The sequence below is a fragment of the Engraulis encrasicolus genome, chromosome 24 (genome assembly GCF_034702125.1).
Source record: "Engraulis encrasicolus isolate BLACKSEA-1 chromosome 24, IST_EnEncr_1.0, whole genome shotgun sequence".
Lineage (NCBI taxonomy): Eukaryota > Metazoa > Chordata > Actinopteri > Clupeiformes > Engraulidae > Engraulis > Engraulis encrasicolus.
This window is the reverse complement of record NC_085880.1, coordinates 27085266-27104042: the sequence shown is the minus strand read 5'-3', so window position 1 is coordinate 27104042 and position 18777 is coordinate 27085266. Positions and strand designations below refer to the sequence as shown.

The window sequence follows — 18777 nt, the reverse complement described above, 5'->3', positions numbered from 1 at the left end:
AGCACGCATGCATACACATTGTAATTGCTGCCATCAATGTTCGTGGATATTGGCTACTTGTGTGCTGTACATAGGGCCATGTAACAAACTGAGATGCTTGACTCCCAAGATGAGAGGATGTATTGCCTCTGCCACCATGCGCTCCCTTTCCTTGAGAGACTGGGGATACAACGCCCTCTTGTGTTGATCAGAATACTACAGGTGTAAAGCAACAATCATTTATTGTCCATAATATTTACACCTTCCATGATAAAGCTGAAAGCTGCTACAAGCAGTGTGTTGATTACTGCTAGCACGTGAAATAACATGACAAAAAGACCACATACTCAAATCGATCCTACAGAACATTAAAAAACAGGCATTTCATGGTTAAACATTTCACAACGGCAAATGTCAACAATCACCATGACCATATGTGGTAAAAATGATTAATCCATGTGCATATACATAAATATTGGGCACCAAGTTTCAATTAAGAATCATTTGATTTTAATACCAAAGTGTCACTCAGTTGGACTGTGTAAATGTCAAATTGAAGATGGGTTGTCATGGAGACACTTCTTTGAGAGGAGTGGCACTGACTGATACGCATCTGCAACAGCTGGAGTGAAACCACTGCAGTGCAATGCCAAACAATGGGTCTACTGTCAGACAGACAACACAAGTGGAACCTGAACATGAACAAGAAGACCAAACAGGATTACTTGACTGCATTGCTATTTCTGACTCAATTTTTAGGTTGAACTTGTGAGAACATTAAGCATTTTGAAGGGAGGGGAAAACCCAAGGCAAATAAAAAATAGAACCCAAGGAGGGGGGAAAAATGAACACATGGATTTCCTATACTATTGCATGCTTTGGAATAGGCAACCAATAATACCTCAGTCACACAGAGGGGGGGAATAACTTCACTACATTGTCACTGAAATTTGGTGTAAAGACATGACCATTTGAGTATATATAATTTTTATGTAAAGGTGAAACAATTTAATCACTTCATCAATGGTTTAACAAAAACAAACTTCATCACACCAGATCTACACGTCTATACTGTACCACAGACTGGTCCTTTTCTTTTTTAAAAGGTGAATTGCACAACACAGACCCTGGATGTCCCCACTGAATATGCACAGCACTGGGAAGCATGCAGAAACCGGTTTTAATATATTTAAGCAAAAAAAGGGGGGTGGGGGGTGAATGTTGAGAAACATTTGCTGAAATAACAGCAGATCATCTCACGTGTGTCACCCACTGATACCATGCCACTGTTCCTGAATGGCAGAGATAGGGAGAGATTAGAACATATATAATATATAACAATATACTGTATTTTTTATTACATTTCTATAGTTAGACTTTGTACACTATGAATGAACTCTCCCAACATGGCTCAGCAGTTACGGAGATGAGAGGCCAATAGCCTGTTGTGACAGCCATGTGCTGTGGTATTATAATGGCCCGCACAATACAAGAGGCTTATGGAAATTATAGAGCTCAGGGCTTTACTTCTGTTCCCCTTCACTGCCCGCGTGGTTCTGTAGCACACACAGGACTATAAACACACCACTGGCCTGTATACGGTTTCATTCATTCATTCATTCATTCAATTATCCATTCATTCATTCATTCACTCATTCTTGACTTTTGGAGGTTTTCACGAAGAAATACAGGAGGGTCACACAACAAACCACCACCACTGATCATTCACTGTGATTGTGGAGAAAGTCACTGTTCTTAATGCATGCAAGGGAGTGTTAGCAAAGGAGATGAGATAGATTTGTCAATATTGCCACTACTATTAATGATTTTATGTACAAAACATTTTTATAAATGGTGCTCAACAAGGCAAAAAAGGAAGTGTTAAAAGAAAGAAAAACATTTGGTATGAATTAAAATGTGCAAAATAATGTCATTTTGGAATGTTTTGCAGTACATGAATAAGAAAACAATAAGGAAAATCTTCTGTGAATAATGCCTTAAATGGCAAAGAGCTACCAGGAAACTGCTCCCACAGCTCAGAGACAATTAAGTATACAGACAAGACGCTCAGTTGGAAAGCAGTGTATAACATAATCGAAGGATATGACAATCAAAACACCAGCCAATGAAAACTCAAGAGGCACAGCTATATGGACATACAGTAACATCTGACGGACCCATGATCACTCGACTTTATACAAGGCGGGATGTGTTCTAAGTTCTACAGACATGACAGCACGTGTCATCACACACAGCACCCAAATAACTCACAACACACACACACACACATCCCAAAACCACACAGGAGACACTTAAACAAGACAGGACTTGCTGGTCCTGGTGGTTTGCATCAGGTTAAGGATGAGAGGGAAAATAAACGAATGGAGATGGTTTTCTTTCCAGATTTGATTGCACTTCTCTCTCTCTCCCTCTCGAAGTCACCAACTCACTCCATAGTACCCCACGATGTGTCATAACTCCTTTTGAGTCCCATCTTCTCTTTCGTCCGTCTCTCGGCACCTATTCTTCTCTCTTTGGGGAGTTCTCTCCTCTCTCTCTCTCTCTCTGTCTCCTCTCACTCGGTGGAGACCAGCAGGCCCTCCTGCTCCTGGCCCGGGCTGCTCTCGATGACCTCCCCCTCGCCCTCCCCGTCTGCGCCTCCTCCTCCGCCTCCCTCCTTCTTGAAGAGATCCTCCATCAGGGCTTCTCCAGCGCTGCCCGCCTTGGAGGCCCAGAGAGCCGCGCCCTCCTGCAGGCCCACCGAGCGCAGCAGCCGCGCGTAGTCACTGAACGCCGCGCCGATCAGCTTATGTGCACAACAGCCATCGTTAAGGGGGAACGCCGTAAAAATCAGTAGAGGTGATTATATCTTACGATATACAGCTCCAGGCCTTTTTATTAGAATACCATGAAAAAGTTGATTTATTTCCATAATTCCATCAATAATGTTAAACTGTCATGGATTGTAGATTCATGGCCCAGTTTTTTAACTATTCCAATCATTATTTTTTTTCTTTTTATATATGTTGGCCTTCCAGCTCAAAAAACCCATGAATTGGGGAATTCACATTATTAGAATATTGTTATAAAATCACATTTTTCTTCATCAAAATTCGGGTCACATTAAATCAGTTGAAATTTGGTACTTTCTACATAACATGCAATGGTCAATACTTGGTTAGGACATTCTCTGTCTTCATAATGGCCATGATGCGTTTAACATTGAAGTCAATGGCAAAAACAGTGCATAGGAGTTATGGAAGCCCAGATATCCTTGATGCTTTGCTGTCAGCTGTTCTTGTTTGTTGACCTGGTACCCCACACTTCACTCTTCAATATACCCTGTAGATTTCCATGCCACGTTTTGGCGCTAACTCACCAGTTTAATTCTAAATAACCAGAAATGAAACCCCATTGAAAATGAATGGGGTTTAATTTCTGTTGAGTTAGAATTAAACTGGTGAGTTAACACCAAAACGTGGCATGGAAATCTTTGGGTATATTGAAGAGGGAAGTGTGGGGCACCAGGTCAACAAACAAGAACAGCTGACAGCAAGGCATCAAGGATATCTTGGCTTCCATAACTCCCATGCACTGTTTTTGCCATTGACTTCAATGTTAAACGCATCATGGCCATTATGAAGATAGCCTGGGAACTCCCATACTGCCTTTAGTTCTACACAATTGTTTCGATCTGAAAGACAGTATGGCGAGGATGACTCATAACGTACAAGATCATGGGATCTGTGTCATAATGGCCAAGCATTCCGACCTTAACAGTTTCTCTGCCCAATCAGAGAGCAGGGCAGTGTGTCATAATAGCCAAGTATTCCGGCCCCATATGGAATTTACAATAGGCAACTCCCCAGACCTAATCTCACTTGTGATTAGGTCTGGTGTTAACCAGGCAATTATGAAGACAGAGAATGTCCTAACCAAGTATTGACCATTGCATGTTATGTAGAAAGTATCAAATTTCAACTGATTTAATGTGACCCAAATTTTGATTGAAAAAAGTGATTTTATAACAATATTCTAATAATGTGAATTCCCCAATTCATGGGTTTTTTGAGCTGGAAGGCCAACGTATATAAAAAGAAAAAAAATAATGATTGGAATAGTTAAAAAACTGGGCCATGAATCTACAATCCATGACAGTTTAACATTATTGATGGAATTATGGAAATAAATCAACTTTTTCATGGTATTCTAATAAAAAGGCCTGGAGCTGTATCACATCACATCACACTTAGCTAGCGCTTCTATCCAAAACAGTTATTTACAGTAGGCACATTATATATGGGGTTAGGTGTCTTTGTCAGCTTATGTAGACATTCACCGCTAATGTGGAGCATCGTAAATCAGTAGAGGTGATTATATTACATTACATTACAACCGTTTATCCAAAATGGTTGTGTAGGCACAGGGTATTGGCTTACAGTCCATGGAGCAATGTGGGTAAAGGTTCCTTTATCAGCTTATGTGAACACTAACCAGCAGAGCTGATCACATGATATTACTTGTATGCTGCACTTACACTAGCACTTAATGAGTGCAACCTGTATTCACTTATTCACAATTCACTGCAGCCTATTTCAAAAGACCTGGATTGACCTGTGCAATGCAAGCAGGTGATTGCCTGGCTGGATGATCACTTGGTTTAACTGGACAGGTAAAACCAGGTGGCAGTGCATTGTAAACTAATGAATGCAGGTTGCCCATCACTGCTCACACTTAGCCAACTCTTTCTATCCAAAGTGACCAATGGTTACAGTGTTTGCTATTGCTCACTGTTCCCAGAGCAAGGTGGGGTTAGGTACCTTGCTGTTTGCATTTCAGCTATGGATGATTATGTAGGAGCAATAGGATATTTGAAAATACAGGCGTCAACCCTCAGCTTCCAACAACAAGTATGATATATGGCAGGAGTTAAGTTTAAAGGGGTATGCCACTATTTTGGGGCTTAATGCAGTTAAAATCATTGGCTGGGGTTTATAAAGGTGGTAAAGTGTCTTATTTTTCATGTCAAGCATCCATTGACTTTCACTAGCTTAGCGACATGCTCCCTCTTTTAACTTGTCTTAAAGCAAGGCAACGGCTTACATGAAAAGTAAGACACTTTACCACCTTTATAAACCCCAGCCAACGATTTTAACTGTAATAGTGGCATACCCCTTTAAAGCAATGTTGCAGGGCAACAACATGTATGGCTATTGGCTATTATACATAGTTTTTTTTTTGTTTATAAACATCATGTTGTGAGGAGGGGGCAAGATACTGGCAGCCAACCACGTGAGCTAATTTTCTGACCGACAGCGGATTCAAACAATCAGAGGTTTAACAGTGCGCAGCCAGGGTTGCACAGTCTGGGATCATTTACAAACGTAAAACCCATGTATACTTTGTAGATGGGGGATGGCTATAAAAAAAGTAACCCGTTACCAAATCCAAATCACCTTGTGTTTCACATGTGCTAGGAACACACAGGTGATTACATCCATTCATTTAATTGTGTATCTGCTGAGTGGTCATTACAATCAGCTGTCGCTCATCAGATGAACAACAACTGAACTGTTAGGTGCTGTTTCCACGTAGCTGGATATTTTTATGTGTGGATATTTTTCTCCCGGTTGCATAGGTTTTGCATTGGTTTTGGCCTTCCGTTTCCACGTAGCAGATATTTAAAATCCAGGTATAAAAAGCAGGAGAAAAAGATATCCTGTTTAGGGGCTGAAACGCATTTGTTACAATGGAGCATTTATTTTTATCCACATGTTGCGTTTACACCTAAACAGGAGAACAAATACCCTGTCAAAAAATATCCTGCTACGTGGGAACAGCACCTTAGCAAAGGCCGAGGTTGCACAGCTAAAGCCTGCACTAGACAAAAGCCAAGCTTAAAAAAAAGACATAAAACCCCGAAAGAGGACAAGGAACACAAGCTGTTGAGCTTGGCTATGCTTCTTAGCCTAACTCCCCTGTGTCTGGGCTGGCTTTAAGTCAATCCAGCTTCTCTTCCACACCCCTCTATTTTCAGAGCTGTGCTGAAATTCCCCTATTTAGAGTCACATATGTTTTGTCGTGGGTCTGTTCTGGTTAAACAAGTGGTAGTGCTTTGATCCACATCAAACACATGAATGCACTGTACGAACAACAAGTGTAGTGCTGGGAGTGAGTGAGTAGTGTGGCAATGATGATGATGATGATGATGAAAGGATATTGGTGGTGTCGTTGGCCTCCATCACGCCGTACTTCAAACAGGCCTCGACAAAGAGCGCCGCGCGGTCAAAGTACCTCATGCTGCAGGGAAGACAGATGGCGGTAGAGACAAGGAGGGAGGCGCGCGCACGCATGCACGCACGCACGCACGCACGCACGCACGCACGCACGCACGCACGCACACACACACACACACACACACACAGAGGAAAGTCATAACGCTTATCATCAGACACATCAACTCTGATATACAGCAGTGAAGCATGTGACAGAGACCAGTTGGCCATCACGCAGTATCACAAGACTAGCGTCTAGCATATTTTGGGGGCCGAGCCGTCTGTCTGTGCTGCCTTATTTTAAGATAAAGACTCTATTTGAAGGCAAGTACTCTAAAGAAGTTGTCAGTCAGGTGGCCTGGATCCAACCACTGGGAGTTGTTTCAGAGTATCAGTGTGAACAAGGGATTACTTAGTAATGGATAACCTGCGTGTCCTATAATCCAGTACTACAGGTGTTATGCATGTCTACATGATCCCTCCATTCATTTGTCTTGGACTTAATGTCTGTACTGTCTTTGATTACGCACACAACAATTTCCACTCTTCTGCATGTCTGGTACGCAAAGAAATTGACAATAAATTGGACTTTGACGATGTCCAATGGATTCATCCATTCACTGAATCAGCTCAATCCATGTTACTGTAACACATTCCAGCCAACCGAAAGAGTTACCGTACTTAGTGGCATTACTCACCTGTGTCTCTCTCACCACTGCAAATTGTCAAAAAGTACCACAGAGTGCACATGCCATTGCTTAGCGACAACCTAGAAGCAGGGGTGAACTGCGACCAAAACAGGGCCTGAGAATTTGTGTATGGTACCCTCTAAATTGTGGGCCAGTCGCAAAGAAAAAAGAAAAAAAAATGCCTGTGTGGACCATCGGCCCACCGGCAAATGGCTTGTATACCAGATTACCAGTCCAGGCCTGTCTGGAAGCCACAATCCAGCACTACTTGTAGCACAAATATTCACAGTTGTCTTGTTCAACTCAGTCTACTGACAGAGTGACGCTGCTCACCTGAGTAGCATCTCTCCCACTTTGTGGAAGCAGCCGAGGGAGAGGAGCACCAGGATGGCCTTGGACTTCTGGTTGACCTGAGGGGAGCACAGGTGCTCAGCCCAGCGCTTCAGCACGTCAGAGCTCTCCGCCGGGTTCAGACGCACCTGAGGAGACGAGCCCAGAAGCAACATGGCATCATACCAGGGGGTTCTCGAAAGCGTAGTTGTTAGCCTGTTGGCAACTTTGATAGTTGCCAATGGGAAATTGCATTGCAAACAACAAAGTAGCTAATGTAGTTCGCAACTATGGTTTCGAGAAATGCACCCCTGAGAATTAATGTAACACACCGACTTGATATGTCTATCGCGTTTGTACATGGCGACTTGGCATGTTAACTCGTGTTCCACAGCGCCCAGTGACAGGTTAGGGTTAGGCATGGTTTTGGTCAGGGCACAATTTCACCACGCCCCTTACTTGTTTCATTGTTCTTGGCAAAAGTAAAGCAGCAGAAACATTTCTTTACAGACAGGTTAGGGTTAGGCATGGTTTTCGTTAGGGCACAGCAGAGCATTTTCATGTTTAGCATAAAATATTTGCCACAGCAACATAAATTCTTCGACACAGCGGGAGAACTGTGTGAAGCTGTGAAGGGGCCACATCTGAGCGCCCAAATTTAGTGTGACTATCTATGACTTATGCTGGACCCAGCCACTGTGGACCTTACGCCTCTAAGAATCCTGGGCCCAACCTACGTGGACCTTATGACTCTACAATCTCTATCTATGTCTTCTTCCTCTGTCTTCTTGCTGTTTCTGTCTCTCCTCTCTATTTCTCCTTTTAAATCCATCTCTAACAATGATGTTTTTTTCCCATTTGTTAAGCACTTTGAGTTGCATGCCTTGTATGATACAGTGCTATACAAATACAATTATTATTATTATTATTATTATTATTATTATTAAGCTGGTCACGTGAAAAAAGTGCTTTCCTGCGGCGTTGAGGAGCATGACTTTACTTGCAAAGGCATCGCACCTTAATGCGGAACGGACTGTCGTGAAATAAATACATTTTTGCATGATGCCAGTCTGCCAGATGCACTGAGACAGAGGCCTTGTTATCTCATACCTATGTGAGTATTTTAATTGACAGTGTTTACAAATAAACAAAGATCTTTTTGTCACGTCAATACCAATTCCTGGAGAATATGAAGCACTTGCCAGAGTCTTTATCTGAAACATATTTTTTAAGTCTGCACTGTTAGTGAGTTTTTCATCATTTACACGTATCCGTTTCAGGTCTGTGATAAGTAGGCTTCAGAGAAAGGCAATAACCCACACATCGACCAATCCCTATCCCTTCTCCTAGTTAACTCTGAGAGCTAAACCCCAATGCAATGCAAAGGAGGGTCCTACTAGGTTTCATAAAATGAGAGACGAATTAAAGGGGTATGCCACTATTTTGGGGCTTAATACAGTTAAAATCGTTGGCTGGGGTTTATAAAGGTGGTAAAGTGTCTTATTTTTCATGTTAAGCGTTGTCTTGCTTTAAGACAAGTTAAAAGAGGGAATATGTCGCTAAGCTAGTGAAAGTCAATGGATCCGTGTAGCATTGTAGCATGCTACACGGATCCATTGACTTTCACTATCTTAGCGACATGCTCCCTCTTTTAACTTGTCTTAAAGTAAGACAACGGCTTACATGGAAAAATAAGACACTTTACCACTTTTATAAACCCTGGCCAATGACTTTAACTGTATTAAGCACCAAAACAGTGGCATACCCCTTTAAGAAGCATGCAGAGATACAAACGAGTGGTGAGGAGTCATGTCACAGGTTCACAAATCCTTTACCAATGAACCAGTGTTCTCCCACACCATTGTCTATATATTACTAAGGTGGAAAGGGGTCGAACCTTTTCAAACTCTTACTCAATAGGGCCGTTCTCACCGGTGGGCCAGCCCCGGGCTGGGCTGGACTGGACTAAAAGGTGCTAGCGGGTGTTCTCACCTACAGGGGGCTAGGTGCGAAAGGGGGCTGGCGGGCCAAGTTCCGGGGCTTAGGGCCACTATTCCTGGCCCATCAAAGTCGATGAGCCATCAAGGGCCGGAGGCGGGGGTCAACGTCGGGCAGAGGTCGAGGCGGGATTAGTTTCCAAGACGAAGTAAAGGGCAGATGCGGAGACCAAAATATTGGTTCACTCTTTTGTGTACGCTACCTGTGTTTTTGTTTACCTATTACGATCGTGAAAGAAGATGGCTGCTGAGCGAGTGTTGGTCTGGGGAGGACGTCAGGGCGTTTCTGTCTATCTGGGCTGAGGATTCAGTGCAAAGAAAAATCGACGGGGTGTACAGAAATGAAGAGATAATGAAGTTCATATCGGCAGAGATGGCTAAAGTGGGTGTAGAGTGAACACCACGCCAAGTCAGGGAGAAGCTAAAGAAACTGCGGGCTAAATACAATGTTGCAGGGGGCACTGTGGCGCAGCACGCTAAGCCCCCCACATTTGGGCTTACATGCCCACGGGGACCGCGGTTCGAGTCCGGCCGGGGTCATTTCCCGATCCTCCCCGTCTCTCTGTCACACCCGCTTCCTGTCTCCATCTCACACTGTCCTGTCAAATAAAGCCACGAAAAAAGCCCCCTACATACAAAGTTGCAACAATCCGCAGTGGGTGTGGAGCCCAAGAAGTTTCCTTTTCATGACCTGCTGATTGATCCTTAAGGACCATCCCTCCCCCGCCTAAATCGCTCATTAAAGCTCAACACCATGTAATACAAATGAGGGTGCTGCTGTGGTGTAATAGTCTGAGAGACAAAAACAGACGCACTGCAGTACAACACAGTAACAGTATAACACCAACAGCATAAAGTCTCTTCCTGTAGGTGGACTGACATAGTCTACGGCACGCAGGAGGGATCAAACACGACAGATGAGGAATTAGGAGAGTGGAAAATGCGGTGGTGTGGGCGGACGGTAAGGCTACCTTGGCTAGCCAGGCGGCGCGGTTCCACTCGCCATATGTCTGCAGGTAGCGGCAGGCGTCCGCCGCCTTATCAATCAGACACAGCAGCTGCACACCCTCTGGAGACGGAGACACACACACACACAAGACACAAGCAGAACGGGATCAGAAGAGAGACAAACTTAAAAAAGAGAAGATATGAAAGACTGTGAAGAAGAGGAGAATCGATACAACAATGCAGGAGTGGAGTTAAATTAACCGTGTTGTGCATAAGGTATAACGGTATGGTCAGATGCAGGCGACTAGAGTGCAGTACCGACTACCGACAACCAGAGGGCTCCCTAAAGCTGCGTACTACAACACCGGGGCCTTGAAATGTTGAAGGGTTTGGCTTGTGCATTAAAACAGATGCTGATATCACTGATGATGCTGATATCACTTGATATCACTGCTCCTCTACACAGACCAAGACTGTTCTCTATGGATCCCACACGTCAGTCAGTCAAGCTTGAATAAGACATCAGTGATGTCAGCTGATGTCAGTTTTGCACTCCCCACAGGCAGTCAGATTTATTGCCCTACCAATATAAATATCTTGCCTGACTCTCACCCGACCTGTGTAGTTCTGTACAGCTCTGTGAGCTCCACTACTAGGTCTGGGAGAGAACGTGTTGGCTCAGCCTTCAGAAGACATGGCTTCATCTATCATTAGACCATCCTTGCAACCAACAAATTCATTCAAAAACGTTTTCTCTTAATATCTAAGGCATCAATATACAGTGCCGTGCGTATGTTTTTGCCCCCCTACTGCTTCTTTTTACGACTTTTTTTCCACATTTGGCATACTTAACATTTTCAGATCACCAAACAAATATAAACATTAAACAAGGATGACCCAAGCAAACATAAAATACAGTGTTTCAGTGATTATTTCATTCGTTAAGAGAATAACGCCTAAAACCTGCATCAGAAGGGGGGCAAAAACATATGCACGGCACTGTAGTCTGTCCTGTGATTCCTCAATGCGAGGTGCCATTGATATTGAAGCAATAAATGCTCCGACAATTTTCTGGTTCGAGACATGGAGGATTCCGGCAGGATTCCAGACCTCTGTGTGTGTGTGTGTGTGTGTGTGTGTGTGTGTGTGTGTGTGTGTGTGTGTGTGTGTGTGTGTGTGTGTGTGTGTGTGTGTGTGTGTGTGTGTGTGTGTGTGTAGCTCCGCTTAGCTCCACCAGAGGGCTTCGGAGCTCCACACACACACAGAGAGGTCTGGTGAGAACCCGGACAATAAACATCATGTAAAAGGACTGCTTTGGAGCTTGTTGCACACAGAGCCCTGAGTGAAGTGCTACGCCCCTGGTGGCCGTTGTGCCATTGTGTTTGCTGGGGTCACACCTGAGCTTGGAGTCCTCATATTCCTAACTAAATGACACCTGTGGGTTATCTATTAGCAGGTTGATCACTTCCTGTAGGTGAAATTAGGCAGGTTTAACTCACTTAACCAACGGCATGTAAACAACAATGAATAGTTTAGTCCAATAATCGTCCAATAATAATTGTGATCATGTAAACGGGCTCAGTGTGTTTGCTGGGGGCCACACTAACCTGCCAGCTTGCCGTTGGCGATCATGTTGGTGGCGACCAGCTTGATGGTGCTCTGGGAGGGGCCGGAGGAGGTGATGGTGGTGACCAGGCAGGCCTTCAGGGAGTCGCAGTAGTAGCTGGAGTTGTCAGCGCTGGTCTCCAGCAGCAGCTGCACCGCACGGTCCGTCTGGAAGGGCACACGACACGCACACCGAGACACACATGATACATGCTGTACACACACAGGGCTCTAAATTAGCACCCACCAACCTGCCAAATGCTGGGGAAATTTCAGTTTGGCTGATAGGAAAGACCAACTTACTAGGCACCAGGTTACTAGCCACTAGTGTGTGTTTGGCTGGTAAGATTGACATCTACAAGCCATTTTGGCTGGTGATGAAAAGAGTTAATTAAGAGCAGTGACTGTACATACACATGCGCATATGTGTGCACATACACACACCTGCACACACAAAGATAGACAGAGCGACAGACATGCACAGGCACGCACACAAGCGCAGCATGGGTGTTTTCATTTTCTCCATCCTCCTTGCTTCCCTCATGTAGCTACGCTACATAAGCAGCTTCATTTCCTTTGATATTAAAATAAAAGTATGTTTACAACTCTACAAACACACACGCAGGCAGGCAGGGGCGCAGGCGCGCATGCCCGTGCACACAAACACATACACACACACACACACACACACACACACACACACACACACACACACACACACACACACACACACACACACACACACACACACACACACACACACAGGAAGCTGAGAGGTGAGCACGTTCCCCACATGCCAGTTTCAAATGGCTGCATGTCAGCCTGTAATGCACCCACCACCCCCACCACCCCCTCCAGCACCCGACTCCCTCACCCCTGCGCCCCAGATTACCATCTACTGGCCATTTTGGCTGGTGATGAAAAAAGTTAATTTAGAGCCCTGGTGGTAATGCAACAGGCAATGGGGTTTTCTGTGTTTTGTGTGGTGATTTTCTGGGCCTCTCTCCACAACATCCAATCAATCACGGTGCAGTGTGCTATTACAGTGCATCAGCTGCAGTATAGTATATTATTAGTGTGCTATGTAGTTTAGGGTGACCAGACGTCCGGTTTTGCCCGGACATGTCCTACTTTTGAGACCTAAAAAAATGTCCGGGGGGAAATTCAGAAATGTCCGGGATTTTGTTGGACTGTCTGAAATATAGACCTAATTCATCTGTACTGTAATTTTCACTCCGTTCCATTTTACTCCACTCCAGGTTTCTCTCTACCGTTCACAAATTAGTCACGCCCTTCTCATCAAATCTAGCCACTTCGCACCATGTGTCCGAAAGAAGTAGCCTAGGGGACTAGCCAGTGCGCCCCATGTTTACAAGTGAAAGCGCATCTGTCCGCCGGTTCGACGGACTGCAATGCCGATAGAAAGGCAAATGCACGTTCGCGGTTGAGTTGAAAAAAAAAATCCCGCATGTGAAGCCAGGTATGAAGGTAATCTAACACAGGAGAATGCCTAGTAACACCACCAAATCCATCATTTAGGGAGGTACAAGTTTTGTTAGGCTACACCTTGTCACAAGACTTAGCCTAAAAATTATTTCATAATCTGACATTTCCAAGTTATTTGCAAAAGCAATTTCTCGGAGCTAGAAGGACTCATTCCTGAGTTAAGAAATTAAGCTTCTTCTTCATCAGCTTCTTCTTCTGTCTATTGCCTTTGCTGATAACGCTGTATGGGTTATCTTATGATAGGTAAAACTCCAGGTCCTCTCTTAATGGCTGCAGTGCCCATTGCTAATCTCTGAGCACCATGCCACTACAAATAGCCTATCTAAATAGGCCTAATAGATGACAGTGGAGGGGTAAATTGTGAGGTGTCTTATAAACATAGCCTAATGCCTAAGCCTAAAGCCATATGTAACCTAATAGAACTTCAATTCAGTTGAAAACCACAAATGTTGTGTTTTTTATAATTAGTTTCCAATGTTATATAGCCTAATGCTGTTCATCTTTGTGGGGAATGGCTGAGATGGGCCTACATGATGGTGAATCTATTTTTAAAAACCTAATGCAGAAATTAGAATAGGCCTATGAAATTGAGCTGCACTGTTATGCTGTTAAGATACTCCAATATAAGTGTTAGGCCTACTATGTAGGATTGTAACAAAGGCACACACAAATTATGTGATAGGCCTATAGGCGTAACTGAAGAGATTTTAATTGTCATTTATGGTAGACAAATGAATGTGCATGCCAAAAAGTTTGAGTGGTTTTAAACATATGACCATTTTGGATGCGTTGATACTTTATGGGCCTACTATCATACCTCATACCCATATATACTTTCATACCTGTAGATACACAGATACACTGATGACATACACCGATGACACAGATGATACACCGATGACCCCCCCCCCCCCCCCCCCAAAAAAAAAGTGTCCTCCTTTTTACAAATCCAAATCTGGTCACCCTAATGTAGTTGTACCTTTTGGTGTTGAGGTGGTGCTCAACCACATGATTGATCACAGGTGTGAAGGTGCTGGTAAAAGAAACTCTCTCAATCACTCCCTAGCTCTCGTGTCCAAGGCATGCACACACGCTCACGCACACACACACGCACACACACACGCACACATACACACTCACACACACACACACACACACACACACACACACACACACACACACACACACACACACACCAGGGCTTAACACTAACACACGCCAGGTAGCCAAATGCGGGTGAAAGTCGGCGTTGGCTAGTAGATACCGAAGGTTCACTAGCCATTCTGGCGGGTCCGTTACAATTCTAAATGATGAGGCACCGCATTTTGTAGTTTTTCCCCTCGGACCGTCTTTGCTACAAGCGCAATGCAATGCGATTTTGCGAGCCTACAATACCCATGAAGCACCTGTGTCACGTGTCACCTGTGTCTCACGCGCAAGAGGAATCTGATAGAGCTAGTCTTGCGAATATGAGTGGCAGCAGCGAGCTACCTGCAGCACATCAGCGTGCGTGGAAATGTCACTGAAAACCTTCATGTGAAAATAAAGTAGCGAAGTTCATCTCAACTGACCTGTTTTGGGATCTGTCATTACAATGCATAGTAGTAGTGGACATTAAAATGACCAAGGCGAGAGGAGAACACCTCAGTCTTGTGAAAGTTTTGAGACTAATTAGCGCAGTGATAAGACAAGGACACATGCGGCATTAATAATGTTCGGTTTAAATAATTTTCTGATTTGCCTGTATGTCATCATACCTTAATATTCCTCCATGTTTCTTGTGCCGTTGTTCCCGACTGTCAAACGGGGCTTAAACAACGCGCAGTAGTAGCCTTCCAGACTGCACAAATCATGTCCCATGTCCCTTCGCATGTGCCCATCTTGCCTTGCGTCCGTTTAGCCTATATTTTAAACTCAATATTAAACGGAATGAAAGGAAGTCGTAGCTCCTTCTGTAGTTACCGGCCGCATATGTGTGTGCCTTCTAGTGGATAGCCTACTTTTTATGAGAAAATATTCCAGAAGAGGTGTTATTCCACATCCATGACCGAGGACATGCGAAGCTTGGCAATGACTTTGCACTATCTACTTTGCGCATCGAAAGTGCCCTTCAGATCAAAGACGGAAATATTTTGCTCTCATGCAGCTTACATTTGTGCCCTTCCACAACACTGTGCTTGGTGTTTCTGCACGGCTATGCCATTCCTCAGATAAGTTAATCTGTTCTTATAGCATGCATGCATGCATGGACCAGTTAATAGCAATTCTAGTTATTAGGCCCTATATTATAGGCCTATTATATTATATTATATTATATTATATTATATTATATTATATTATATTATATTATGTTATATTATCCTACATTACATTATTACAGCCTATTATATAATTCATTAAAGCTGCTATGATGGTTAAGAAAATTATGGCTAGTGAAGAGGCCCAATGGCTAGTGAGTCAGGAAAACCACTAGCCAAAATGGCTGGTAAGCGAAAAAGTTAGTGTAAAGCACTGACACACACACACACACACACACACACACAGAGTTTTCTACCCGTTTTCACCCCAAGCCATGTTAACATTTCTGTATTTCAGGAACTAAAAGGTGTCCCATTTTCAGACAGCCCTGTACTATTTGTTTCTCTTGTTTGTTGTTTGCTTGTGCCCACAGGCCAGGTAACATCACATCATAGGTTCTGTAGATTCTAACTCTCACTGATCACACCATGACCGTTATTTCACGACTTACACAGCCTGCTGGTGAAGATTATTTCTGGTTGGAAAGGACAAATAAACAATCTATCTTATCTCTCTTCCAGATGTAATTACAACACTAGCAGTAGGCCTATGATATTACAAGGTTGAATTGAAACCATGTCGTATCACACCACAAATGTTGGAATTACATCTGTAAGAGTGCTTCTAGAAAACAGGGGAAGCAAATAGAGTTGTATTAAGTAGAAGTACTTAATACAACTCTATTTGCTTCCCCTGTTTTCTGCTTTGTGCCCATGGGGCAGGTTATATGACAGCAGTGAGGGGGTGAGGAAGGAGAGGAGGAGGGTTACAGGTGCAGAGTTTAATATTTTTATTAGTTAATTTCCAGAATTCATGCTGCCCATTCACAAACGTTACCTTTTTAACAAATATTTATCACCACCAAATTCAAAGTATTCAATATGACCGGGAAAACGGGACTTTTCATACATGAAAAGGGGGATCTTCTCCATGGTCCGCCATTTTGAATTTCCAGAAATGGACATTTTTAGATCAAACTTACTGTACTTTGGTCATACTAGTAAATACTAGTTTATTACTTAGTAAATATTCATGAAAAGATCAAATTTGGCAATAGGCAGCACAATTTCAATGAGACGCATAGTTGCTATACATATTCTGGCCACAACTTTACACAGTGCACCTTTTTAAGATGCCTGCACAAATGTGACAGATCACAGCAGATGGTTCCTGTACAGTACTGTACCAGGCCGCAGACTAATGAGCCACATCTGGCTCCAGAGATTATGGAGCGTGTGACGCTTCACCACACGAGGACAGGACATCTAGCAGCCTTCCTTTTAGGCCGCTGACAGTCAGACAATATTGCAAATGGCTGGTGCACCCACTGCTGCCCGCGGCTTCAAACTGACAAATGTCCAAAACAAAGCTTATACATAAGCTGTGGGCACATTTGCTGATTCCAATTAAAAACAATCTGGATGGGATCTGACTTATCCAACTTTAACTCAGACCTTTAAAAGGTATTGTGGTTATTGTTTTGCTATGTCTGCAATCTGTTTTCTGGAGCTGGACCAACTGGCTCGAACAAAGAAAGTTCTGCCACAAATTCATTCTGCCAGAAGCTGATAACACAGCTAATTTCACTAATTATCTCATGGATCCTGCTGGAAGAGATGTTGTTATTAGTGAATAGTGATTTAGTGAATTTGCTGGAGCAAAAATGTGGCAGGACTTTCGGAGCCCGGATTGGTTGTTTCTTCTCTGCCAGACAGAAAGTGAAGTGGGTAATGTCATCTGAGCATCTGAAATATTTCAATTAGCCATTTTTTGCAAGTTTGGCAAGTTCAGTTTTGAAGCAAAGCAAGTATAAGCCACTACCAGTGTCCATAGAAAACAGTGGTGTCTATGTTTATCACCAGATTCTACTTATACCTTCTGCCAATGCATTAAATCAAAGGTTTCTGATGTCAATTGGATAAAGGCTCATAAGATGCTATGGCATACAGTAGGGGTGCTATGAATTGAACGGTCAATGTCTTGCTTTATCACAGACAGTATGTATATAAAACAACAAACAGTCTACATTTAGAGTCAATAGTGTGCCATCACTTCAGTTGAGGACGTGCTCGGACTCTGCTATTCCAATGACTCTGGCACTTTGGCATTGCGACCAGTCAGCGAGCATCATGTTCAGTTCAGTTCCCTGCAGGCTTGTGTTTGGAGCAGGGTGGGGTGACCGCTCACGCCCTGCGCTACATGATGCCATCACACACACACACACACACACACACACACACACACACACACACACACACACACACACACACACACACACACACACACACACACACACACACACACACACACACACACACACACACACACAAACACACACACACACACACACACACACACTGCACACTGAGAAGGAATGACAGGGCAGTTCACTCAGCCAAAGCGTGACACAATGCAACTCCAAGTATTTTGGCGGTTAGGAACATCCACATTATTGCAAGCTAATTGTAGAGTGGCTGCTAATTGGAGTCAGCTGGTTCAGCCCAATTGGCTGGAACTAATACGCATGTGGCAGCAGGACCTTTGTGGGAGGACTATCTGGATCTGGGACGCCAGCATCTGGTCATTTATTAGCCCCCGAGCCACTGGAAATACTCGATTTTCACTGACTGCCATTCAGGGGAAAATACTTTTTGAAAATTGAAGAGATGGCGAGCTTTGCCAGATTGACTTGGCTGGGACATTTTGTGCAGAGTCACAGGAATTATGGGCAGGTCCAGGCTAGTCATTTATTGCTTCATTGATGTATGTACTGTATCTATTATCTAGCAAATATTGTTTGCAGAGCAAATGTCCTGCCAGAAATGTCTGGGCCATGGAAGATGGCCAATGGATATGCCCAGATAGATTCACCTTGACAAGCCACTTTTCAAAATCATGATGGCACGAGAGGAGGAACCTGCCTTCATGTCTATGTCATGGAAAGACCAACCACTAGGCCACAGGGTGTACAAGTATGAATCACACGTTAACACACTTGCATCCAGTCCACAACTACATCGCCACATTCTCCTCATAGACATGGGCTGGATCTGAATATCTAGGCTGCACGTGGGGCATGATTCCTCCATCATCCCTCCATTCCATTTATGATTCCTCCAATGGGAGGATGGCTATTGACATGACATGAGG

General features: G+C 43.7%; 1 protein-coding gene across 2 annotated transcripts in view; it reads right to left on the bottom strand.

The window, feature by feature from the left end:
- Positions 1-204: 204 nt before the first annotated feature.
- The window catches only part of wdr11 (WD repeat domain 11), a 127500-nt gene continuing 108927 nt past the window's right edge, over positions 205-18777 (bottom strand). For both annotated transcript variants that reach the window (XM_063191172.1, XM_063191173.1), the window contains exons 25-29: positions 11826-11991; positions 10242-10339; positions 7277-7422; positions 6200-6279; positions 205-2790 (exon numbers count right to left, since the gene is read on the bottom strand). In XM_063191172.1, the coding sequence (XP_063047242.1) occupies positions 2555-2790; positions 6200-6279; positions 7277-7422; positions 10242-10339; positions 11826-11991 (726 nt within the window). In that variant the 3' untranslated portion in view covers positions 205-2554. The remainder of the gene's footprint in view (positions 2791-6199; positions 6280-7276; positions 7423-10241; positions 10340-11825; positions 11992-18777) is intronic.